The sequence below is a fragment of the Sander lucioperca genome, chromosome 1 (assembly GCF_008315115.2).
Source record: "Sander lucioperca isolate FBNREF2018 chromosome 1, SLUC_FBN_1.2, whole genome shotgun sequence".
Lineage (NCBI taxonomy): Eukaryota > Metazoa > Chordata > Actinopteri > Perciformes > Percidae > Sander > Sander lucioperca.
In genome coordinates this window covers 41,942,250-41,963,197 of record NC_050173.1, presented here as the reverse complement: position 1 = coordinate 41,963,197, position 20,948 = coordinate 41,942,250, and the positions used below count along the sequence as shown (strand labels likewise).

General features: G+C 38.1%; 1 protein-coding gene and 1 long non-coding RNA gene across 40 annotated transcripts in view; one reads left to right on the top strand and one right to left on the bottom strand.

The window, feature by feature from the left end:
- Window positions 1–20,948, bottom strand: part of prom1a (prominin 1a) — an 89,898-nt gene that overhangs the window by 17,181 nt on the left and 51,769 nt on the right. For 32 of the 37 annotated variants that reach the window (XR_004107979.2, XR_004107983.2, XR_004898091.1 and 29 more), the window contains 12 exons: window positions 9,459–9,579; window positions 8,755–8,818; window positions 8,360–8,449; window positions 7,902–7,925; window positions 5,512–5,741; window positions 5,148–5,222; window positions 4,837–4,900; window positions 4,274–4,433; window positions 3,344–3,496; window positions 2,680–2,803; window positions 1,896–1,999; window positions 994–1,078 (listed from right to left, as the gene is read on the bottom strand). Coding sequence is in view for 10 of the 37 variants with exons in the window: in XM_036004422.1 (XP_035860315.1) it covers window positions 994–1,078; window positions 1,896–1,999; window positions 2,680–2,803; window positions 3,344–3,496; window positions 4,274–4,433; window positions 4,837–4,900; window positions 5,148–5,222; window positions 5,512–5,741; window positions 7,902–7,925; window positions 8,360–8,449; window positions 8,755–8,818; window positions 9,459–9,579 (1,294 nt within the window). In the remaining 27 variants the exon portion in view is untranslated. The remainder of the gene's footprint in view (window positions 1–993; window positions 1,079–1,895; window positions 2,000–2,679; window positions 2,804–3,343; window positions 3,497–4,273; window positions 4,434–4,836; window positions 4,901–5,147; window positions 5,223–5,511; window positions 5,742–7,901; window positions 7,926–8,359; window positions 8,450–8,754; window positions 8,819–9,458; window positions 9,580–20,948) is intronic. The other 5 variants (XR_004107989.2, XR_004107991.2, XR_004107997.2 and 2 more) reach the window with 1 other exon arrangement.
- Window positions 1–20,948, top strand: part of LOC116062468 — a 51,481-nt gene that overhangs the window by 863 nt on the left and 29,670 nt on the right. For all 3 annotated transcript variants that reach the window (XR_004898116.1, XR_004108004.2, XR_004108005.2), the window contains exon 3: window positions 2,662–2,831. This is a non-coding gene — a long non-coding RNA (uncharacterized LOC116062468). The remainder of the gene's footprint in view (window positions 1–2,661; window positions 2,832–20,948) is intronic.

Sequence of the window (20,948 nt, the reverse complement as noted above, 5' to 3'; positions counted from 1 at the left end):
ATAAAATGCATGTTGTTACTTAGACTAAGGGGACATTTCGATGTAGAATAGGCAAGGCAGTATTCACAATTTGAAAAGATTCTGTCATCAAAGATCCAACAAAACTGTCCATTTTATTTTGTATGTTTTAAGGTAGCCTCATCCGATTTGAAACTATAGTGATAAAATAACTGACCCATAGTCATTTTTGCTGAAATTATGTCAGGTAGGGTGTCACACTTTTGGAAACTTATAAAATATGTACAGGCACTAAATGAAGACAAATGACCAACATGCAGAAACAGATGGAGCATGGGACATATCAGCTGTTGGCAGGCAAATACTGAATGTCTTAGGCAGGCAGGAGTTGCTGGCTCAGGGCTAAGAAGAAATAAAAACTTACATCAGTGTAATGTTTCAGGCATACACTGAGGGAAGGGCCAAGGCATGTTAAAGCTATCGGCCGTCCACACAGACTTTGTTTTGGCAGCAAAGAAATCATTAGGTAATGCTAATTAGATTCTGCAGCCAAGAATAGAGATTTGTGGACGCTCCATCACTGTTAGCTCATAGAGCTACATGCATACTAAATGACTCCTAACCCTGGTTTGATCATTTAGTACAGTGCATTGATTTATTGTATATTAACAGCCCATAATAGTATTTTATGAAGAATACTACAGAGTGTAATTTAAATGAAAATTAGCATACATTCATTCATAGAAAACAGCTTAAGTACCACACAGAGCTCCCTTACTACAGTAAGTGCTTTTTTAAACACATAATTGTATTGAAAAGTATATTGTCTGAACATTTGGCTTTGACACAAGTGACATCAGAACTTAGGAAATTATTTGTAACTTAAACTCCTTTTTAGTTAAATGATAGCACAATGCCCTAGTCTAATATCAATCCTGTATAAAGGGAAAAAAATCAATACAAACACCCACAGTTAGTCCCTGCAACATATTGTATGAAAGAATGCTACTTATGGGGTGTCTTGAGTTTACTGACCACTGTAGTGTTCAGGAACAAGGAGATGTTGAAGACTTTGTCCAGACGCATGGCTGAGTAGATGCCTTTGTTCTCTTTGCAGGTACTAAGAAGGACACACATACAAACACATACACACAGATATAACAGAGAAAAAAAAGAGGTAGAGAGAGAGAGGAAATGTTAACTTAAAAGTGTCAGAGTGTAAATATTTGCTGCCACCAAGTGAAATTGACTGGAAGTACATGACACACTGACATGTTCCCTGATAGAAAACAGTTTTATGTTCCTCAAAAGCCTGGACTATTTTCTAATATGTCAAGGAATGAAAGTTCCACGATAATATTTAAAGCATTTCGGCAACTACATACCAGATAGACTCACAAAATGTACATATTATTAGCAGTGATTGCTTTTTAATGGGCAAAGACCTGTTGAAGCAACATTGCTCTATTTGTAAATATAATGAGTGCTGCTCTGCTATCCCAGTTACAGATGGTATGCAGTTTCTCACTGGAAGGAGATGATGAAAGCTGATGTAACCACTGAGAAAGAGGCTGAAGAAAAGCAGCACAGATAGTGTATAAAAATGATGCTAATTAGCTTCTCAAGGTTAATAGAAACTCTCTCTCTCATTTGCATCCCCATCAGTGGAAATAAAACATTCAGTTGCATGCTTGATGCCCAACCCAACGCCTGCACCAAAACAAAACATTAAGCAAAATGTAAAAAACGGCACCATCCAGTAATTCTACAGCCTATAATTGAATAAGTGGGTCGTCCCTTCAGTTTTGTAACCAAACCTAACTATGAAATGCAGATAAGACAGTGTGGAGTAGGCTGTCATCACCAAAGCGTTGCTCTGAAAGGGGGCAGGCAGATGTAACACTGCCTAAATACATAAAAAATAGTTTTCTCTTTGCCTGTACAAGCTCTCTGCCGTCAGCTCTAGGTCGGAGTCGTTGTAAATGTAGCCAGGGATAAAGTTCCTCCAATCTGAGTTGACCAGATATGGGGTGTCCACAACCTGGAGGATCAGACAGCCAGAAAGAGGATGTGTGATTTATCATTCGAATGGGAAACAAATGGGATCAACTTGGGTGTAGTTGAAAGAAGCATGTATGCTTATAAAATTATTCCATGAATTACTGTAATAAAGGTTAAAGTTATCCTAGTGAATACTGAGTATATGCCACGTAGTATTCTGTTTGCAGAAGACAGGCCATGCTGTTCCCTTCATCACATTTTCTGAACTGAGACAGCAAAAAAACAGAGGGAAACATAGAGAGGCACAGGAGAAAATGCTGCAAGTATTTTCATTCCAACAAGTTCTGTAATGCATTGTTTGGTAATTAAATCAAACAAGTTAAGAGTACTGATACCCCATAAATCAAATAAAATGACAACTTATTTCACTTTTTTATCTTTGCTTTTAAACTTGAGGCAAAATAAGGTTTTCTACATTATGGATGGCTTAAGTGCAGCCATATTCAGAGTTAATGCAAACAACAGCATGCCACCCACAACTGGGAGCAACTTCTTGGGTTTAGGTATAATAATGTTATGGACTGATGTAGGTAAAGTCCAAGGAACAATCAAGCAAAGAAAACGTTTCTGTATGAAATGTAAATCAAGTTACTACTTGAGATGTACTTTATATTTTCCTCCTGTTTGTTTTGTTATATTTAGGGGGGACTCATTACTTGCCTTGAAGACTTCTTTGGTTTGGAAGGGATCACAAACAAGTTTCTCCATGTTACCTCCAGCCAGGAAGATGGTGGTCACCACTCCCATCAGCACCCAGGAGAAGATGATGCTAAATCCAACGCCGCTATGGAGAAGGACAGACAGGCCCTCAGGTACAGATAAAGTACGGAACAATAAGAGATGGAGGTGTAGCAGTAGTGGAATGGGTGGATTGGAGGTGAGGAAGAGGGGAATTAAAAAAGAGCAGTTTGCTTTAGATCAGTATCTTAAATTAGATACTAATTTACACTCCCAAAAACAAAGTTGTTGCTTCTTGTATAAGTTTCAACTTGTGGAAAGCTATTTCATCTTGTGGGAAACTATACTGTGTGAAAAAAAATAACTTTTTTGCAAACACAATGTTGTGTTTTGCAAACAAATATTTACCTTTTAGAGTGTAGCATGTACAGTTAATAGTCTAGCAGTAGTTGTGGCAGTTTTAGTAGAAGTAATAGTTGGCGTTATTTCAGGAGGACTACTAGCACTTGAACAAATAGCACTAAAAATACTACTAGTAATGTGTATCAAGCCATCATCAAATTGACTTGAAACCCTTTTTTATGGCAACACCATCAGTTTTAAATCTTGCAACTGACAGAGCCTGTCACGTGGGCGGTTGACTCACGCCACGAGCATCGTTCCTCCTGTGTTGGAGATGCAGCCTCGTGTCGTAGGTGAGGCGTGCTTGTCGTATCCCAGGGTGCCACACAGCAGGCCCAGGTAGTTAAAGGCCAGGACCAGGACGACCATGCAGCAAAGAGCAATACAGCCAATCCACCTGTAATCAGCAGGCAAAGCTAAACTGTTAACACACAGCTAAAGTGTCTTTGAGCAAGACAGTGAAGCCCCATCTGCTTACTCATTATTATAAAAGAGTACATATGCTAAATGGGGAAAAAGAAAAATGTAATACAAAGCTTCAAAACAACTAATACTGTATATCAGCTTAGCTTTCCCTCTACTGCACTATTTTAAACTGAATTAATGTAGAAGTGATATGAATATTTCATAAATGCAAAATATTAGTGCAAGTTTATACAGCACACATTGCTTTTACAGTAGCTTGTGAAAAGAGTCTGGTCAAGTTAGACAGCATGAAGCTAAATGTCAAGCATCGAGACAGTGCCCACATTATAGTATGTACACTTTTTACAGTTTAACGGTAGGGCTGGGCGATATGGAGAAAATCAAATATCACGATATTCTTGACTAAATACCTTGATGTTGATATTGTTGACAATTGATGCTTTAACAAAATGTTATTTACACAATGATATTTTTATGTGTAATGTTGATTTAATGACTAAGTGGCTAAAGGTAAATAGAGCAGCTAGTAAGTCTGGTAAGTTCAGAAAATTACATCACTTTACTGTAATTAAGCCTTTAAAACCAGGAAAAAACAACACTTACCATATTACATATCCAAAATCTAAGACGATATCTAGTCTCATATCACGATATCGATATAATATCAATATATTCCCCAGCCCTATTTAAAGGTATATTTTCTTTTTTCTCTCTTACAGTTGATAGGTATTATAGGAGGCCAGTTTACCTGTAGAAGTCCATTCTGTCAATTTCAGGGTAGTAGTCCTCAATCTTGGCATGGGCATGGCTAACGAAGATAGTGAAGTTGGACAGGGAACTCTGCACAGGGAATACCTTGGAATAGCTGCTGATGTTTTTGCCAATGTCGTCCACCAAACTCTGTACACCTGAGAGACAGATCCATCACTCAATTCCATCAGTTTTAATAAATGGCCTGTGTAAAGATACTGGATAAATTAAAAAAGATGACAGCTGCACTGAGTAAAACTTCAATTCAATACCCAGAAACAAGCTCATGTTTTATGGTTTGTCTGGTTTCTGATTGGTTAATATTAAATGCTACCCCACTGAAAGATGGCAACTTTATAAATAAAATTGGATATCATTTTTACACTGTTTTCTTAAGTGCAGGTTGAAACTTAAAATCTACCGAATTTGGCTTAGAGTAGTGGTTCATGTAATCAGTTAGTGTAGTACACACAGCAGGAATTATTTACATGTACAGAGTGGAATTATTTGCGTAAGAAAGTGTAAGGAATTAGTTTTTTAAAAGTGTAAAATGTCACTTACTCTCCACAACACTTTTGGTCTGTTCAATCACCGTATGTGGCGTGTCGTTTAAAGAAGAGTAGCCCTGTGAGAAGAAAAGGAAAACGTGTTGGAACATGGAGTTCCTTAGTCCATTTTGTTGTTTGAGGTTTTTTTTTTTATTTTATGAAAATGACAATTCAAAAGCATTCTGTAAAATGTTGGAAGTCACTAACTGAAGCACAAGTAGAGGGAAATTGATGCCACTAGCAAATTAAATAACTCCCAGAGATCCATTGACATTACAGACTGACAATGGCAACAATGTAAGAAGATTTATGGTCCAGGCTCACCCTCTGGACGATAGCACTGAGGTCCGTTTTCATGACATGGTTCACCTTTTCCAGCTGAGCATTCACGTTTGGTAGCTAAAATATAAACAGACAGTACAGCTACAGTATACATATACACTGATACATTATCAAGAGTCAACAATCCTTGGTCAACATTCAGTGATCCCTGTACCTTTTCTAACATGCATTAATACCAAATCAGTGTATTGAGACACTATTTCCAAGATTTAGTACTTATTACTAAGTTATCAGATAAATGGTTGAAAACGTTGTCTTTGGAAAAAAGCTAAATTGCAATAGTTCAGCAGGCACATAGTAAAAAAGTTGGAAATGTAAAAAGTCAAATTTGCATTCAGTTTTGTACCCGTGTGAAGTTGGCGCTGATCTGCAGCTGGAACAGAGACTGGCGTATGTTGCGGCACAGCTGGGCAGAGGTGGCGTCTGACTCCTCGTCATGACAGCCCGGGTCGTTGAGGGTGCGGTTGATACTGGTCCGGACCAGGCTCAGGTTGAAGTTGAGTTTCCCTGTTCCTACCTGCAGGACCTCTAGACCTGCACTGACGTTCTCCAGGGCCTCCTTGGTTTCTCCCATGGCTGAAATAAAAGACAAATAAATGAGATTGGACGTGGATTGCGTTGCTGTTATTTAGGGAAAACCAGGATGTGAAGGCCGCACAAAACAAAGGACTTTCTTAACATTATTTTCCCTCCACAAAAGTGAAAAGTAGAACAATGGAGTGAGAGCTGTTAAGGAGGGGCCGTTGTTAAGAGTGTCTTACGTACATTAGCTAACCTATATTTTGAGGTAAAATTTTAAATTGAATAAGTTGTCAGGAAAGTCTTTTTTCCCGTGAGTCCCAGACTGCGTAGCTCGGCTGCAGAATTACTCAAAAAATAATGAATATTTTAAAAAATTCTTGTGTGGAATTGTTAACAGGAAACTTACAAATGTACTCTTATATTCAGAGCCGTAAAGTAACTTTTTTTGTCAGTGTTTCTGGGACATACTGTATAAACATTTCAAGTAACTTTTTCTTTTACCAATTAAACAGATTTAGTGGCTAGTATAAAAGTGGCTTTTAACATCAATAAACACAGCAAATGGACAGCAAAAGTCTGTTTAATATTGGCTCATCTTACACAAAAGCACAGACTCCTACAGGACACAAAGTATGCAGGCATTGTAAGGACTAGGCCTGAGTTGAGTACATCATATAGAGTTTCAGATCCAAGCCCTGGTCTTTGTTATTGAGTTTGGCATTTGGAGTGTGTCAGTGGTGAGTTCACATGCTCGTGTGAATCTCCTGCATCTAAAATTGGACTTTTGACTGCCAGCCAACAGCTTTTGGTGAACAATAACCAAACAGGAATCCTATGAGTAATGTGAATTTGTTAGCTTCTTCAATTAAAATGGTTGCTGTCAGTAACTAACTCTATCTAGAGTAACTAACTCTTTCCCCAGCAATTCAGTGCATCACAAACAACAGCCAGTGTTAGTTAACGATCACAGAGTAGCCTGCGGCAGACTTTTAAAATTAAACAGGATGAACAATGCAAAAACACTGGCATCCTTGAACATTGGTATAAAAGATGCAAGAGTGTAGGAGAGGAAACAGTGTATTTACTATCACATAGCTAAATGCTTAGCCGTACTGGAGGGAGTGACAACACAGATGGATGCTATATGCTAAAACCATACTGTTTTTTTCCAAATGGGAATCTTCTGTATCCTTAGCGCTCAGACCGTTTTCACATCTGATTAAACACAGTATTTGTACCGGATACTAAGATCTTCTAACTGCGCGGCTCAGCCCCAGTAGGAACACAATAATACACAAACATTAAAAACACAAACCGTATTCACATAGTCATCTGTGGTCAAGCATTTAACCACCTGAACTGTCGGAATGCTTGCTGATGGCTGTTTCATCTTTGTTTCTGTTGTGCTACAAGCCTGTATATTCCATGTTGTGAAAACAAACATCCATATACAACTGCTTGTTGTAACACATAAAGTAACTAAATAAAATAATACTTTTATAGTTTAATATTCAAATGGTTGATTAATTGACATCGGAGTATGCTGTACTTTTAAAAAAAAATGGTTAAAGTAATAGGACTGGTAACACAAACACAACTTTTAATGCTCACTTCACAGTGGGGGAACACAGTTGGGGGGGAAAAAAATGTCCAGGTGCAGGTTGATGTTGCGTTGGTTTTTGGCAAGATTTGGTGATGCCATTAACTTAAAACTGCACTAGGCAAGAGTTTTTATGGAAAGGGAATCATATCTGTTTAGATATGTAAATGGAAGAACTCACAGATTTATTCTGCTTGCCCATAAAAACAGTTAATCTGGTGACAGCACTAGCAGCAAAACCACCTGTGCATTCTGTAGGTGGTGAATTTGACCTTAAGAAAACATTTCTCCTTAACAACTAAACACTGGATCCAAACCAAGCTAGCATACGGCAGAACCTCATCTTTAAATTTAAGAAGTGGCACTTTACATCATTTCTGGATTGTGAAGTTCATCAGACATTATCTACTATTTGTGGTCACCAGAGTCCGATTTTGCATACTGCAGTTTTAATATATTAATTGGTTGCTGTTCATTTAAGATGCTTGGATAGGTCCAAGTGCTCATGAAAGATCACAAGGGAACAAATCACGGGAGCAACACCGGTGTCAAAGTTCACAAGGTCAGGGGTCAAGGGATTGTGGGTCATTGTCCAGTTACTGAGTTACTGTTACCTTTGATGGCTCTCTCGATTTTCACTTCATAAAAAAGCATAAAATATAAAGGTTAAAAAATAATCTGAATAATAATTACAAGTTACATCTTTTATTAACTCACTGACCTTCAAGAAAAACAATATTGAAATTAGATTCCAAAACAACATTTCTGAATCTTATTTTCAGGGCAGAATATGTCAACCCTAACAAGTGATTTCATTTTCAATAGAGTTCTAAAATCATATATCAGCATACGGAAAAATGTGATAATGGGGTTATAATCCAACTTTGTTTTAAAGTGTGATTATCTTATTCTTTAAATAACAATATTTGTAAGTAAGGCATGATTCTATATGTTACTTAATGACTTACATGGTATTTTGTGGTGCAGCTGTAGCCTGCATTTGGTAGCTTGCAGCTTACAATAACCTGATCATATCGCAACTCAAGAGGAAATGAAAAATATGCAGATGTACCTCCAGCCATATTGAGCACTCTGTCCAAGGCAGGATGGACCTCCTTATCCAACTGATCGTGTATCCTTCCACCTAATAATGGACCTATATCTGTAGAGAACGCAGCATCAGATAAACAGAAGAAAGCAGTCCCTTTCTTCATTAACTTTCAGAAAAAGAGCTGCCTGCAGTACTTTCACCAAAGTAGGATGAATACTCAAGGGATCCTGTATAACAGTCAAAGCTGTAGCTTTCTAGACCTAGTTTTCTCACAAATCCTTTTGTAAAAACAAGTGAAGGAAAGTAGACAGAGTGAATTTAGATAATAAGCATGATATACGACCAAGAGCAAGAACTCAGGGAATTTTTTCTGTCTACTTACTTTACTATCAAAGGCATAGAGGAGGTCTACTTACTATCTAGGTCATAGATGACTTTGTTCTTGGCTGTGGCGTATTGGGATATTAGGTAATCAATTTGCTGCAAACAGGAAACACAACAGAGCATAGCACAGTCTTACAAATGGAAGCAAAATGAGTTTTAGTCTCGTCATAGACACCAACGAGCACTCTGAAGTATAGCACAGTTTAATCTTATTTGTCAAAAGGAAATTGAGAAAATTACAAAATATAAAAACGGTCTTCATAAACATACAATGTTTAACAAACTGTTTGTTCTCAAAAGACTGCCAGTTTAACACCCACAAGTAAAGTGTGAGTTAAAAGACTGGGCTCCGGAAAATTCATGGAATGAGAATGTTTAAAAAGCAAATTTGTTAAAGGCTATATCTCAGTTGAGTGAGTTTGAAATGTTTAGCTTTTCATTTAACCATGACTGAACCTTTTATTCCATGCTTTACCCAAACTATTATGCTAGCTAACATTTCTGTAACTAGTAGCTGTTCTTTAACACAAGTGGCAAAGTAATTGCTGTTCAATTTAGTTTAGTTTTATAGTTTTATTATAGAATTTAATTTGTAGTATTGTTAGAGAATGTAATGATTAAGTTTGCATTGACATCATCTAAATTGTCTCAGTTTCTACCTTGATAACATGGTTTAATATTGTGTTGGAGCTTAAGGACACAAAGCAGAGTGATAATGTTCACACATCTGTCTCACCATTGGTGTATCATTAGCGAAGGTGTGCAGGTCCCTCATGTTGCTGTTGACCAATCTCCGTATGTTCTTCACCTGAGAGCTCAGGTTTTGATTGGCAGCATATGCACACAGCACTCCGATCCTAAACAAATGACAAACACAAAACGCTGTGACCTTTCCGTCTTCATGTGCCACTGAGTGACCCTGCTGCTACTACACATCAGTCATCACAGTAGCCCAGGGGTGTGCGTTTTCCAGAATAGGATGATAACATGTCATCAACAGTAGGGGTCAGTGTGCACCACCACATTTACCTTTACATTTTCTTTCTCAACTTCCTCTGAGTGCACCTGTAGAATTAGCTTAATGTTCTTGACAGCCAGCTGTACAGTTCTTGTGTGATTATCAACACATAGATGCAATTTGTCCCTTTCAAAATTAATCTCATATAAATTGTTGATGGCATAACAGTTAGTCAAGCATAATACACACAATACAAGCCAATGGGTACTGTACATCACAAGTCTGTAAACCTCATATAAATGTGTCTTACCAAAATTATACATCAATTGAAAGTAGTCACACATCGATCATACAAAATGACTTGTAGCACAAAATGATGATTACTGTTAATATTGTTCAGCAGGCGGTTGGTTGTATTTTCGGCATTTTTTCCCCCCAGTAATTCGGAAATCAACTCGTAGAAGTAAATGTAGGTGTATCTTCATTAAGCTCTGAGGCCCTATCTGTATAATCAGGTCCCTGGGTTGTAAACATGTTCAAATTAAATGCGAAAGCACAGAATTGCATAAAGCAGACCATTAAAGTGAGTGTCTTGCATACTTCAAACAGACCTGAGTAGCTCGGTACAAGGCTTAATTAGCTTGAGCTACATCAAGGGAAAGACAGCCCATAATATTAAGCCGTTTCCATGACTAACTCTCATCCCAGCTGAATTTTCAGCACAGCATCTCACAGCTAGCACTATGCATCTAACGTTGTTTTTATTGTTGCATGGATGTGTGCAAGACAAGTTAGCATGGTTACGGTTAATGGGGTGATTCCCTTCAGAACAGATGGTCAGAGAAACATCTGTACGACTGATTGTGAAGCATCAAAACTCTGAAAGTTCAGATGTATAACATAGTGAATCTCATTTATAGAAACTCTTCAGTGGAATAAGCCGCTTTTTGAATGATGTAAGATGACTCGCAGAAAGGAATAACAAAAGGACTGACTCAGAGGCTACTGGGAAGGTTTAGATCAATGGAGATGAATCAGGGTGTTGACTCACTGTATAAAAAGGCAGCAGTGTTTCTGTGTATGTATGCACAACAACTTGCATGTATGTATGTGCCGACAGTGCATGCAAAGTGAGGTTATGCCCTTTTCATAGTCTTATTGTTAATGTATGAAGGATGTTGTGTGTGTCTGTGTGAGTGTAGTTTTTCTTTACATTCCTGTGATCGGCAGTCACTGCTGAAGAAGTCTCCCTTTGTGGATATAATCCTGTTTATCCATCCAATCTAATCTAATCTGCATTATGATGCAGGCATTCTGTCACATTAGGGATTGTACCATGTTTTCATACACTGCCTGTGCAGACTATCAATGGTTTCTCTTTTTATGAAGTACGCTGCTGAGGTGGAACCAGTTAAGAGTCGATATTCCTTACCTTATTAAATGTGTAGCAGTGTACTGAGATCCCAATGTGACGTCTTTGAATTGTACCTTTTATCCAAACAGTGTTGTCCAGCAGTCCAAGATATTTAATTTACAGTGATATAAAACAGCGTGAGTCATTACATGTTTGGCATGTGTGCTTGATAACTTCAGCAGTTGTATTGCATATCAAACTGACTGTAAATACCAGAGCAGCATACAAATCAATGTGTAGCTGCTAAAACTGTGCTGGAGAAAGCTAATTAATCACACCTTATCAATCTTGGTGAACAATTTGCCATTTTGGACATTTTATTTACTTTGGTGTTCAAAGACACTCCAACATCTGAGATTTGAGAGATGGCTGCAGAAGAGCATTGACACGTTATTTTGTCAAAAAGCCAAACTTATAAGAGAGACATGGTGAGTTAAGTTCTCCTTCTCTTTTATGAAAGTGGTAGCTGTTCGGCAGCTGAGTCAAAACCTGGCTGTCAGAGCATCTTTCAATGGACAAAGAAGTAGTTGTAGTTAACGGGCTTAAATATGCATAAGCACATAAACAAATATGCTATAGCACAATGTGCTGCCCTCGGGAGAGAAACTCTTTTCATCTGTGTGGCATCGAGCTGCGCCACGTCTGGAGTAATTGTAATGATGTTTGCCATAAATAGTGAGTAGGCAGACACAGAGTAAACGCTGTCATCGTATAAGTGGAGACTTAATGAGAAACTAGGCCAAACAACTAGGCTGGGACACAGTGAAGTGGAGCCACCCGGAACCAGGAGAAGATTCAAAATGGCCACTTCAACAACAAAAGCCTTTTGTCAAACACTTCTCTGCCCTCTCTCTGTCTCTCTCTCACACACACACACACACACACACACACACACACACACACACACACACACACACACGTACACAATTTCATACAAATGTCTTTCTCTTTTACATGCACAAATTCACAATCACACACACCTTCTCTCTCTTGCTCTCTGTCTCTGGTGGTCTGTGTCATTATCACCAAAGCCCATACTTTCCTCTCTTCTCTTTCTCCAGCCCTCTCTCATTTGTCTTTCTGCTCTGACTTGCCTGTTTTCATCTCCGTTTCTTTGACTACACCTCTACCTCTCTGTTTCTCTTGCTCAGACTGTTTTATTTTTCCCTCTCTCATTATTCTATCTCTCATGCTTTATTCTAATTTTCCTGTAACAGCCCCTCTCTTCTTTTTTCTCTTTCTCTGTCTCCTCTTTTGCCCTCAGCTTCCCCTTTCTTTTCTCTCTCTCTTTCTCTCTCCTATATCCACCTCCCTCTCTTTTCTTTGTCTCTCGCTCACTCCCTCTCCCTGCTGGTGTCCTGCAAGGTCACTGGAATCTGCAGTCAAACAAAGACTCTTTGAGAAAAACGCCAAGCTCTTTCCAATGAGCTGTGTAGTACACGACTGTCCACCTTACTTCAGCAGAATCAAGTTTGGTTTAGTTTGAGTTTAGTGGTCTTGTTTGGTTGTAGTTTGAATTTGTTATCTGAGAAGTGGTGAAATTAAATCAGGAAATAAAACCGAAAGAAGGGGGACAAAAACACATGTGTAGGAATACTAAGTGATCAAACAAACAACAAACTCGGGATGACAAGCAAGGAATCTCAGAGCTGCATAATAGAAAAAAGATGAGTGTTGCTGTTGAGTGAATTTATGTGAGAAAATCCATTTTCTCACTGATGCTTACAATGTCTGAATAAAGGCAACAGGAAACATGTCAGCCTCTGCCAATAAAGACACACTCCCCCCCTGCGGTGTCACCTTGATTCCACCTTAAATTTGATGTTGTCTTTTATATCACATATGTTAGAGAAATATTCCAGTCCATTCAGCTAAATAGCTTTTCATATGCAATGCATAGAAAGATGACATGAATTTTGCATGACAGCAGCGAATAGATTTAAGTTCAGAAGAAGTTCAGGCTTAAAATGCATACTTAACCATCCTTGTTTCCAAAATATTGAGTAGTAATTTTCACATAAAAATTGCCCTTTTAAAAAGCCATTTAGCAATTCAGTTGTTCACTTTGTGAAAATGAGTGCTGTTGTGCTGCATCTTAACCTGACCCGCTAGCTCAAACTGTGACCAATAACTGCATGGCAGTATGGCTGCTTGTTGATAGTGTGTCTCTTATTGACCACAGGGGACAATTCAAACACAGTGGGAGGACGATTTACTTCCAGCAAATTCGTAAAAGGGCTGTAATTCCTGTTTGAGCAAAAGCCAAATGACACATGAAACTCTCCCTCAGGGTGGAAACCCCACAACAGCAGAAGAAGAGCATCAAACTAGTGCAGTGCCCCAGTATCTAGGCCACTACTGGGGGCTGAGTAGTGAGTGTTACATGGTCTGGTGGCTCCATAGCTTTTACAAACTCCAACAATGGCCTGAATTCAGAGTGATTGTATTTGCGAGGCTCGGACAGTCGCTCTTCAGCCCTTCCCTGTTTTCACACTGCTGGAGCTGTACCTCTATTATCCTGTCACTCAATAAGAACATAATACATATAGTCTTTGTAATAATTCTAAAACAAATAACATAGCTAACAATTTAACTGTTGCTGTTTTAAAATAGTTAGCAAAATTGCTAACAAAATAGTGCCGTGCAGGAAGTGCTTTTATTGCAATGCCATTTTTAGACCTACAACAAAGTATTGGACAAGGTCTTATTCAAAAGATTAGATTTACATCTTTGAACATGGGAAATTGTGTGGTATTTTCAGTCAGTTTTGTGCCAGCCTGACCTCAGTGACCTGTATTTAAAAGTTCATGAGAGCAGAATGAGAATAGATAACAACATAGCAGCTTGTTTAGTTTGTATGTGGGACAATAAATCAGCTGATTAAAGGACCAACTGTACATACATGCAGAGCCAAAGAATTTTATTCTAAAACATACTGCACTTTATTACCTCTGGCCATTGTTATGTTGATATAATTGTGTTTCTCAACGTCAGTGACATTACCAGTGGCAATCACACACATCTAATAATGTAAGTTAGTAAATGGGATTTTATCCCATTTTAGCCACTGTTTAATTTCATAAAGCCAATATTTTACTCAGATTTCACAATCTTTCAATTAGAGATGTTCCGATACCGATACCAGTATCGGTATTGCCTCCGATACTACCTAAAATGCTGGTATCGGGAAGTACTGGAGTTTATGCACCAATCCGATACCACGTAATAAAGCCCTAAAGAAAATCTACGTTAAAGTTGTTTATTTATGTTCTTTTTCCGTTATAACTCAAACTGGATAATAAAAGAAAGTTCTGTGGCGTTCATTGTTTGTGTTTGTTCATGTTTCACAAAGAGTTTAACCTGAGCCAGACCTTACAACAAAGATAGAACTCATATCACATCCATACAGGGATAGTAGTATACAGTTGTTAAAACATAATAAAATATATGACCCACTGGTATCGGATCAGTACTCGGTATCGGCCGATACGCAAGTTCAGGTATCAGAATCGGTATCGGGAAGCAAAAAATGGTATCGGACAATCTCTACATTCAATCCACTCAGCCACTTTTTATTCCATATTTCCACTTTTTAAATCACTTGTATAAAGTCCAATTAACAGCTTTATTAAATTTGCCCCGATATATTTAATTTAGCCAACATGTTATTCAGTAAAGCCTCTGGTTAGCCTGTTTGTATTCCATTTAACTGATTTTCCCCTCAACTAGCCATTGTTATATCCCTTTTTTAAGCATCCTTTTTATACACTGTTTTATTTGTCTTCTCGGAGCTTGCCAGGTCACAGTCAGAAACCGGCTTCCCAGTGCAGCATTGTGTCCTATAAAGAATTTAACCAGACACTGAATACTTCTGACTCCGGGGTCTTTGCTCTAGGCATGACAACAGAGTGAGACAGTGCTATTTTGCTCTGTTTTTTCCCCTCCTCATAAGGACACTGTGTGAGTTGCTGTCTGTTCGATCTAAAAACTGGCTACAGTAGTTTGATGAGAGACAACACACCATTAATTCCACTGTAAACAGTTGAGGAATGATATGAATACTAAACTCTGAGCCAAACAGCCTGTAGGGCTCAGAGTTGAGCAAACAGCCACAGAAGGTCACTAAAATACAGTAGTATTTTAAAAACTCCAAAAGGGGCAAAAGAGGAAAAAAAATGTCCTCTATAGTACATAGCATTTTATGATTTAAACTTTAAAACATCCAGTCAGAGAAAGCAGCGTAACACTTAATTTAACAACTGGAAGCATAGTTAGACATTACACTAGTTGTACCGAGTTAAATAGAAATATTTTAGAATTTTCATATTTTTTTCATTTTTTATACTATTCTATGTATTATTTTTGAATCCCCAAAAGTGGTATTGGTTAAAGCAACAGTCTGAGCACCTGAGCAAGGCACTTGCCTACTGTATAAACGCATCTCAGTTTCTAAATGTAAAGTAAAAATTACAGCAGAGGACAGGTTTAGGATTTTAGAGACCATCATTCAAATACATCCCCAGGCTCAAACAGATACAACCATAATCTGTGTTTATAAACAATTCACTGAGTTCAACATTACTGGCTGTTCTGTAATTTGTGAAGGAGAGAGGCAGACAACTCTTTCCATTACTGCGATATAAAAAAACAAGGTGACAGATTTGTTCTGCTCAGTAAACCATCCCTAGATAGATTAAGGTTATAAAAATAATTAACCTTTCAAGCAAATATTAACGGTGTGATTTTAAAAATAAATGTCAGCTGTCCAAAACCATTCGTGTCCCAGAATGACTGTTAAAGACGTTCAAAGAGCGGGTAATTTACTCTGTAAACAGTAACTTTATAACAACTTCTTGCACTCTATAAAGCCTTGACTAATCAAACATATGCTTTGTATTGAATCAGCTATGATTTGCATTTAATTATTTAGCTCTAAGCCTCCAACTGCAAGGACTCTGGAGTTTAAAACTTTCTTTGGTGTCAGTACTCAATGTCTGTTTTCCAGTAAACCTGGAGTTTTGCCAAGTTAGAGACTCGTTGAATCACATCGATTGGTTTTAATAGTGTTGTCTTTTTTTTAAGTCAAGTTTTTAAGTGTAAATTGGCTCAGTATAAAGCAGGGGATTAAGTGCCCGATTTCTGGCATATGGCTATTTCAGAAAAATAAATAAATTAAAAAGTCCACATGGGATTTGTTTTGATGCGCTGGATTTAACCAATCATCGAACTCCCACCTACCAGTGAAACGAGTTCTAGCCAATCAGATGCAAAGTAGGGCGGGACCTTGCTGAAACGTGAGAGTGCGGTGCCGGTGTGGTCTCCTTGGTAACGCGGCTAGGAGCATGTAGATACAGGCACCTTTAGTTGAGAAAGTAGCTAGTTAAAACAAATGGCACTGGGCATGAATAGAGGACAAGAGGAAACGGGTGGAGACGGGAAGCCGTTTAGCACTTGGTGCCTCAAATTGAAGGAGCCGGGTGCTTGCTTCTGCAGCGCATGTTCAAGGAAGACACTGTACGGCAGCAGCGGTAAGAAAGTGCTGCTAGTCACAAAGCTTCGGTCCGTGCACTCTGTCATACGAGTAAGTTACCGGCAACGACAGCTACCGCTACCACTGCGACTGTTCCTTTACTGACCGACCGTGATACTAACAATACGTGTGTGCACGTTCATACACGATTTGTCATTAACGATGGCCACTGTGTAAAAGCGATCTGAAGCCCAAACTGCCCTGACGCTGTCTGTTTGGAATTAGCATGGCAGGTATTTACGTCCCAGAGTTTAGACGTCTAGCTATATGAAAAGATAATGATGACCTGGCCAAAGTAGTAAAGTTTAGTTTTCACAATGATTCATTGTAGGATTATGATATTATTGCAATATGTAAATGTGTACTCTTTATTTAACATATGGTTGGAAGAAGTAAAAATTGATCCAAAACTTTTTAGTTTTTAAAAATTATGACTTTTATTATTGTGTAATGTCAGAAGGACTTTAACTGTTTTGCCAGTCAAATTAACTTTAATGAGTGCATACTGAAATATTACACTGTTGGTTGGCAAAAAATGCATCAGATTGATGCTTTAAAATATGGAATATTTAAAATTTTCTTCCAGGAGAGCATGCCCACCGGACCCCCCTAGAGGGTTAATATCCTTCTCACCTTTTTCACCCCTGACCCGTTTTCATGCCTGATTTATCCATTACAGTTTGGCTGGATCAAATTATCTGTAGGTGTGACTGTATGCTGTGCTCTTGACCTAATGCCGCCTGCCCATTTTTCATCGTTTTTAATTTCATTGTACTGGTAAATTGATGTTTCTATCATAAAGAATTCCAAGAGCACCAACGCTTATTTTATTAGTTTAAAGATTTTTTTTTTGTCTTAACATTATTTGTTTTCTTCATAAAAAAAAAAAAAAGTTTTCATTCACAAGATTTTTCAGTTTCATTAATACAGTAATAGCAATGCACCGATCAGATACTGATATCTGATATTGGGCCGATACTGATTTAAGAGAGTTGTGTTGTGGCTTATTTTTGACCCTGCTGACCACAAAGTTAAAACATATAGTGACACAAAGAAAGACATCTCTATCTTCATTATAAATGCGGCTATTTTCTGAATTATAAATTCCCGTCGTCCCTGAGATAAAGAGCAGCTGTAAACGACATCACCGAGCCCTGCAGCTTTGCCTTTTCATTCCTTTTCTCTTTCCTGTGCAACAATGTGCCATATCATCACTATTGTAACACAAATGTCTCCAATACATTTGAAAGAAAGCCGGACCAAGCTGTGCACATCAATTAGTTTCACTATGTAGAATTCCTGTTAGACTATTTTGTGTATTGATTTGTAGCATGCACAGTACAAGAACCCACAGACCATAAAAGGCCGCAGGAGGAGGAAAAAATGTAATTAGTAAAAAATAAAATGGATTTCAGCTATAAACCAGAAAAGGTCTCTCCAGGAGATGTGATAAATTATGGGATGCACAGGAAATTCTGACAACGACCTCTCCAGTTAATTAGCTTGGCAGTGTTTTTTGTAAAGCTGCCATTGTGTGGTATCTGGGCAGCCACCATGTGTGTACGTGGACGTAATGATTTGTGGACAGGGACAGAAAGTGAGTGGAGATTGGTTAGTTCATTAAAGGAAATTCAACAACCTCATCTCCAAAATACTAATTATTCAGGAACTCAGAGAACAACAATGGTTTTGAAAGGGTTTCAAACCTAAGACTCAAAGCTTAAGACACATATTATTCTTCCATTGTTGTTCTAAATCATTTACACCTACATCCTGCATCTTTTTGTAACTTCTGTAGATATAATGTACATACAACCTTTCAGATGTATTGGTTGAAGCCTGTCACTTTTGCCACTGCTGCCCACTTGAGTAAAGTTTTGTTTTACATTTTGTGGGCTTTAACTGCTCTAAAACTTGGCTCTGGCACCGGAAATTAATTCTACCTGAGGACATCCCAGTAGCTTGACATTTAGTCAGCAAGTGACATCTTCATAGTCATTGTGGCTTCCGTTATGACAGTGATGTTCATCTCACTATTAATGAATCGCCTAAAAGAAATCCTGCATGTGATGACTCCCTAGGGAGGCTGTTAACTGAGGTGTGTGTGTGTGTGTGTGTGTGTCTGTGTGTGTCTGTGTGTGTGTGTGTGTGTCTCTGTGTGTGTGTGTGTGTGTGTCTCTGTGTGTGTGTCTCTGTGTCTCTCTCTCTCTCTCTCTCTCTCTCAGGCTTGTTTTTGTCTCTGAATGAGAGAGAGAGATTGTGTTGATGTATTTGTGTCAGCAGTAAGTAGGTGACTGTGGGTTGTTTTTACTACAATTACTAGTTACTACCTCAGAGTAGAGCTGGGCAATATGGAGAAAATCAAATATCACAATATTCTTTTTGTGAATAACAAATATCACAATATTTTTAACCAAATACCTCGATATTGATATTGTGGCGATATTGTAGGGTTGACAATTGGTGCGTCACAAAATATTTACTGAATGATTTTTTTGATAAACGGGATAAAGTGACTTAGTGGTTAAAGGCAAATAATAGAACAGCTAAAACAGTCTGGTGAGTTCAGAAAATTACATCACATTACTGTAATTCAGCCTTTAAAATCCGGAAAAGACAACAGTTATGTCATACCAGGATATTACAATATCCAAAACTGAATACAATATCTAGCCGCATATATCAATATTGATATAATATTGATAGCCCAGCCCTACCTTAGAGCTGCAATCAAAAACACAGTTGAATGAAGTATCAGTTATTTTAAGTTTTCAAGGGCTATTTTAACTATATTACAGAAAGATAAAGAAGTACAATGATGGAATTGATTCCAGTGGTCTTTCGAGTTTTTAACTTTACATGTATGTGAAGGAGTGGCGGCACAGATAGATGACATGTCTAAATTTATTTTTCTTTTTGTATACAAGTGTTGTCTGTAGGCTGTGGCTGCTGAGCTCCTGGTCCTGTCCCTTCGGTTTAATTACAAGTGGACCAGTGATAAAACATTGGTTTCTACTCATTAATTGGGTCACTTTATTAATAATTTAGCAGAATTTTGTGCCAATATCTCTTGTCACATAAATAAGAGTGGATCTACTGTGAGCCTTTTTTCCCTGAAAGCCCAAACAGTGTATAAACTAAACTCAAACACATTGACTAACAAAAGTCTTGGCTACCAAAGAGTTTGTTTTACAATAACTGGCCCAAGGCAGAACTGAACTAAACCAGGAGGGCCCCCAAACATATATAATGTGAACAATCATCTCAAAAAAGGTGAAGCTGCAATACCAGGATTATAATAAAACATATTTTGGCAAAAGTAAGAGCCATCTAAATCAAAAAGTATTCATATGATGTAACAGACAGTCAGTGGTCTGTGGACATTAAAATGGGATTAGTAATTTGAGTTTACTGACATGTATATTTATTAATATGTAATTTAAGGGGGGGAATGGCGTTATACTGAAGACACCCTGAAGGCATATAGACACCTGGTCCTATTTCAAGGCAGAATTTGTTAGCCTGATCAAAATCACTAGGGCTTCAAAGGCAGCGTGTTTAATTCAGAATATGCTACACAGCCCCTTAGAAAGTATTGCATCATGTTGCTTCTCTTTTGCTTTAAACATGTGTCTTACATTTTGCATCCTGAGTTTGGTTATGAAGTCGATTGAAACCGCTCTTCGGCATTCAAGCAATGTTTTCCTCAATGGCAAACGCTGACTGTGTTGCTGTGTGTTGGCCACTCAGCAGGGCAGGGACATTGGTCACTTCCACATTCAGCATGTGCATAACCTCTAGCATGGGAGTTTTTTTTTTTGCTTGCACTGTTTTAAGAGTATTTCATAGCACTTTTGTCTGCATTGGATAGTTAGTGAAGTAGTGAAGAATGACGGTGGATTTTAGGAGTGAGAAACATGCCAGAATCGAGCTAGGGACATTGTGTACAGTATGCATCTTACACCACTTAGGGCGTCCCCTTGTAGATATCTCAGATAGAAAATATCTCAGTATCTAAACTTACTGACTCAGATTTAAAGTGCAGGGCGCTGAATGCTGCCACATACATTATCATAATTAGACCCCATATGATTAGCATGAATTACTAAGCCCATAATGTTGGGACCTTTTGTGTTAATAGTGTTGGACACCCAGTGACTGAAATAGACTGCTGAAATGCATGCTGGGTAACAGAGAGGGAAACAGTGGGAAGGATCTTCTATCTGTCATTTTATCATTATGAATCCATGCATGTGGAATCAGAGCTGATTAGTGGAGACTGAAAAAGCTCCTGCTGCTGTTCTAATAATGTCCTGCCTTTTGA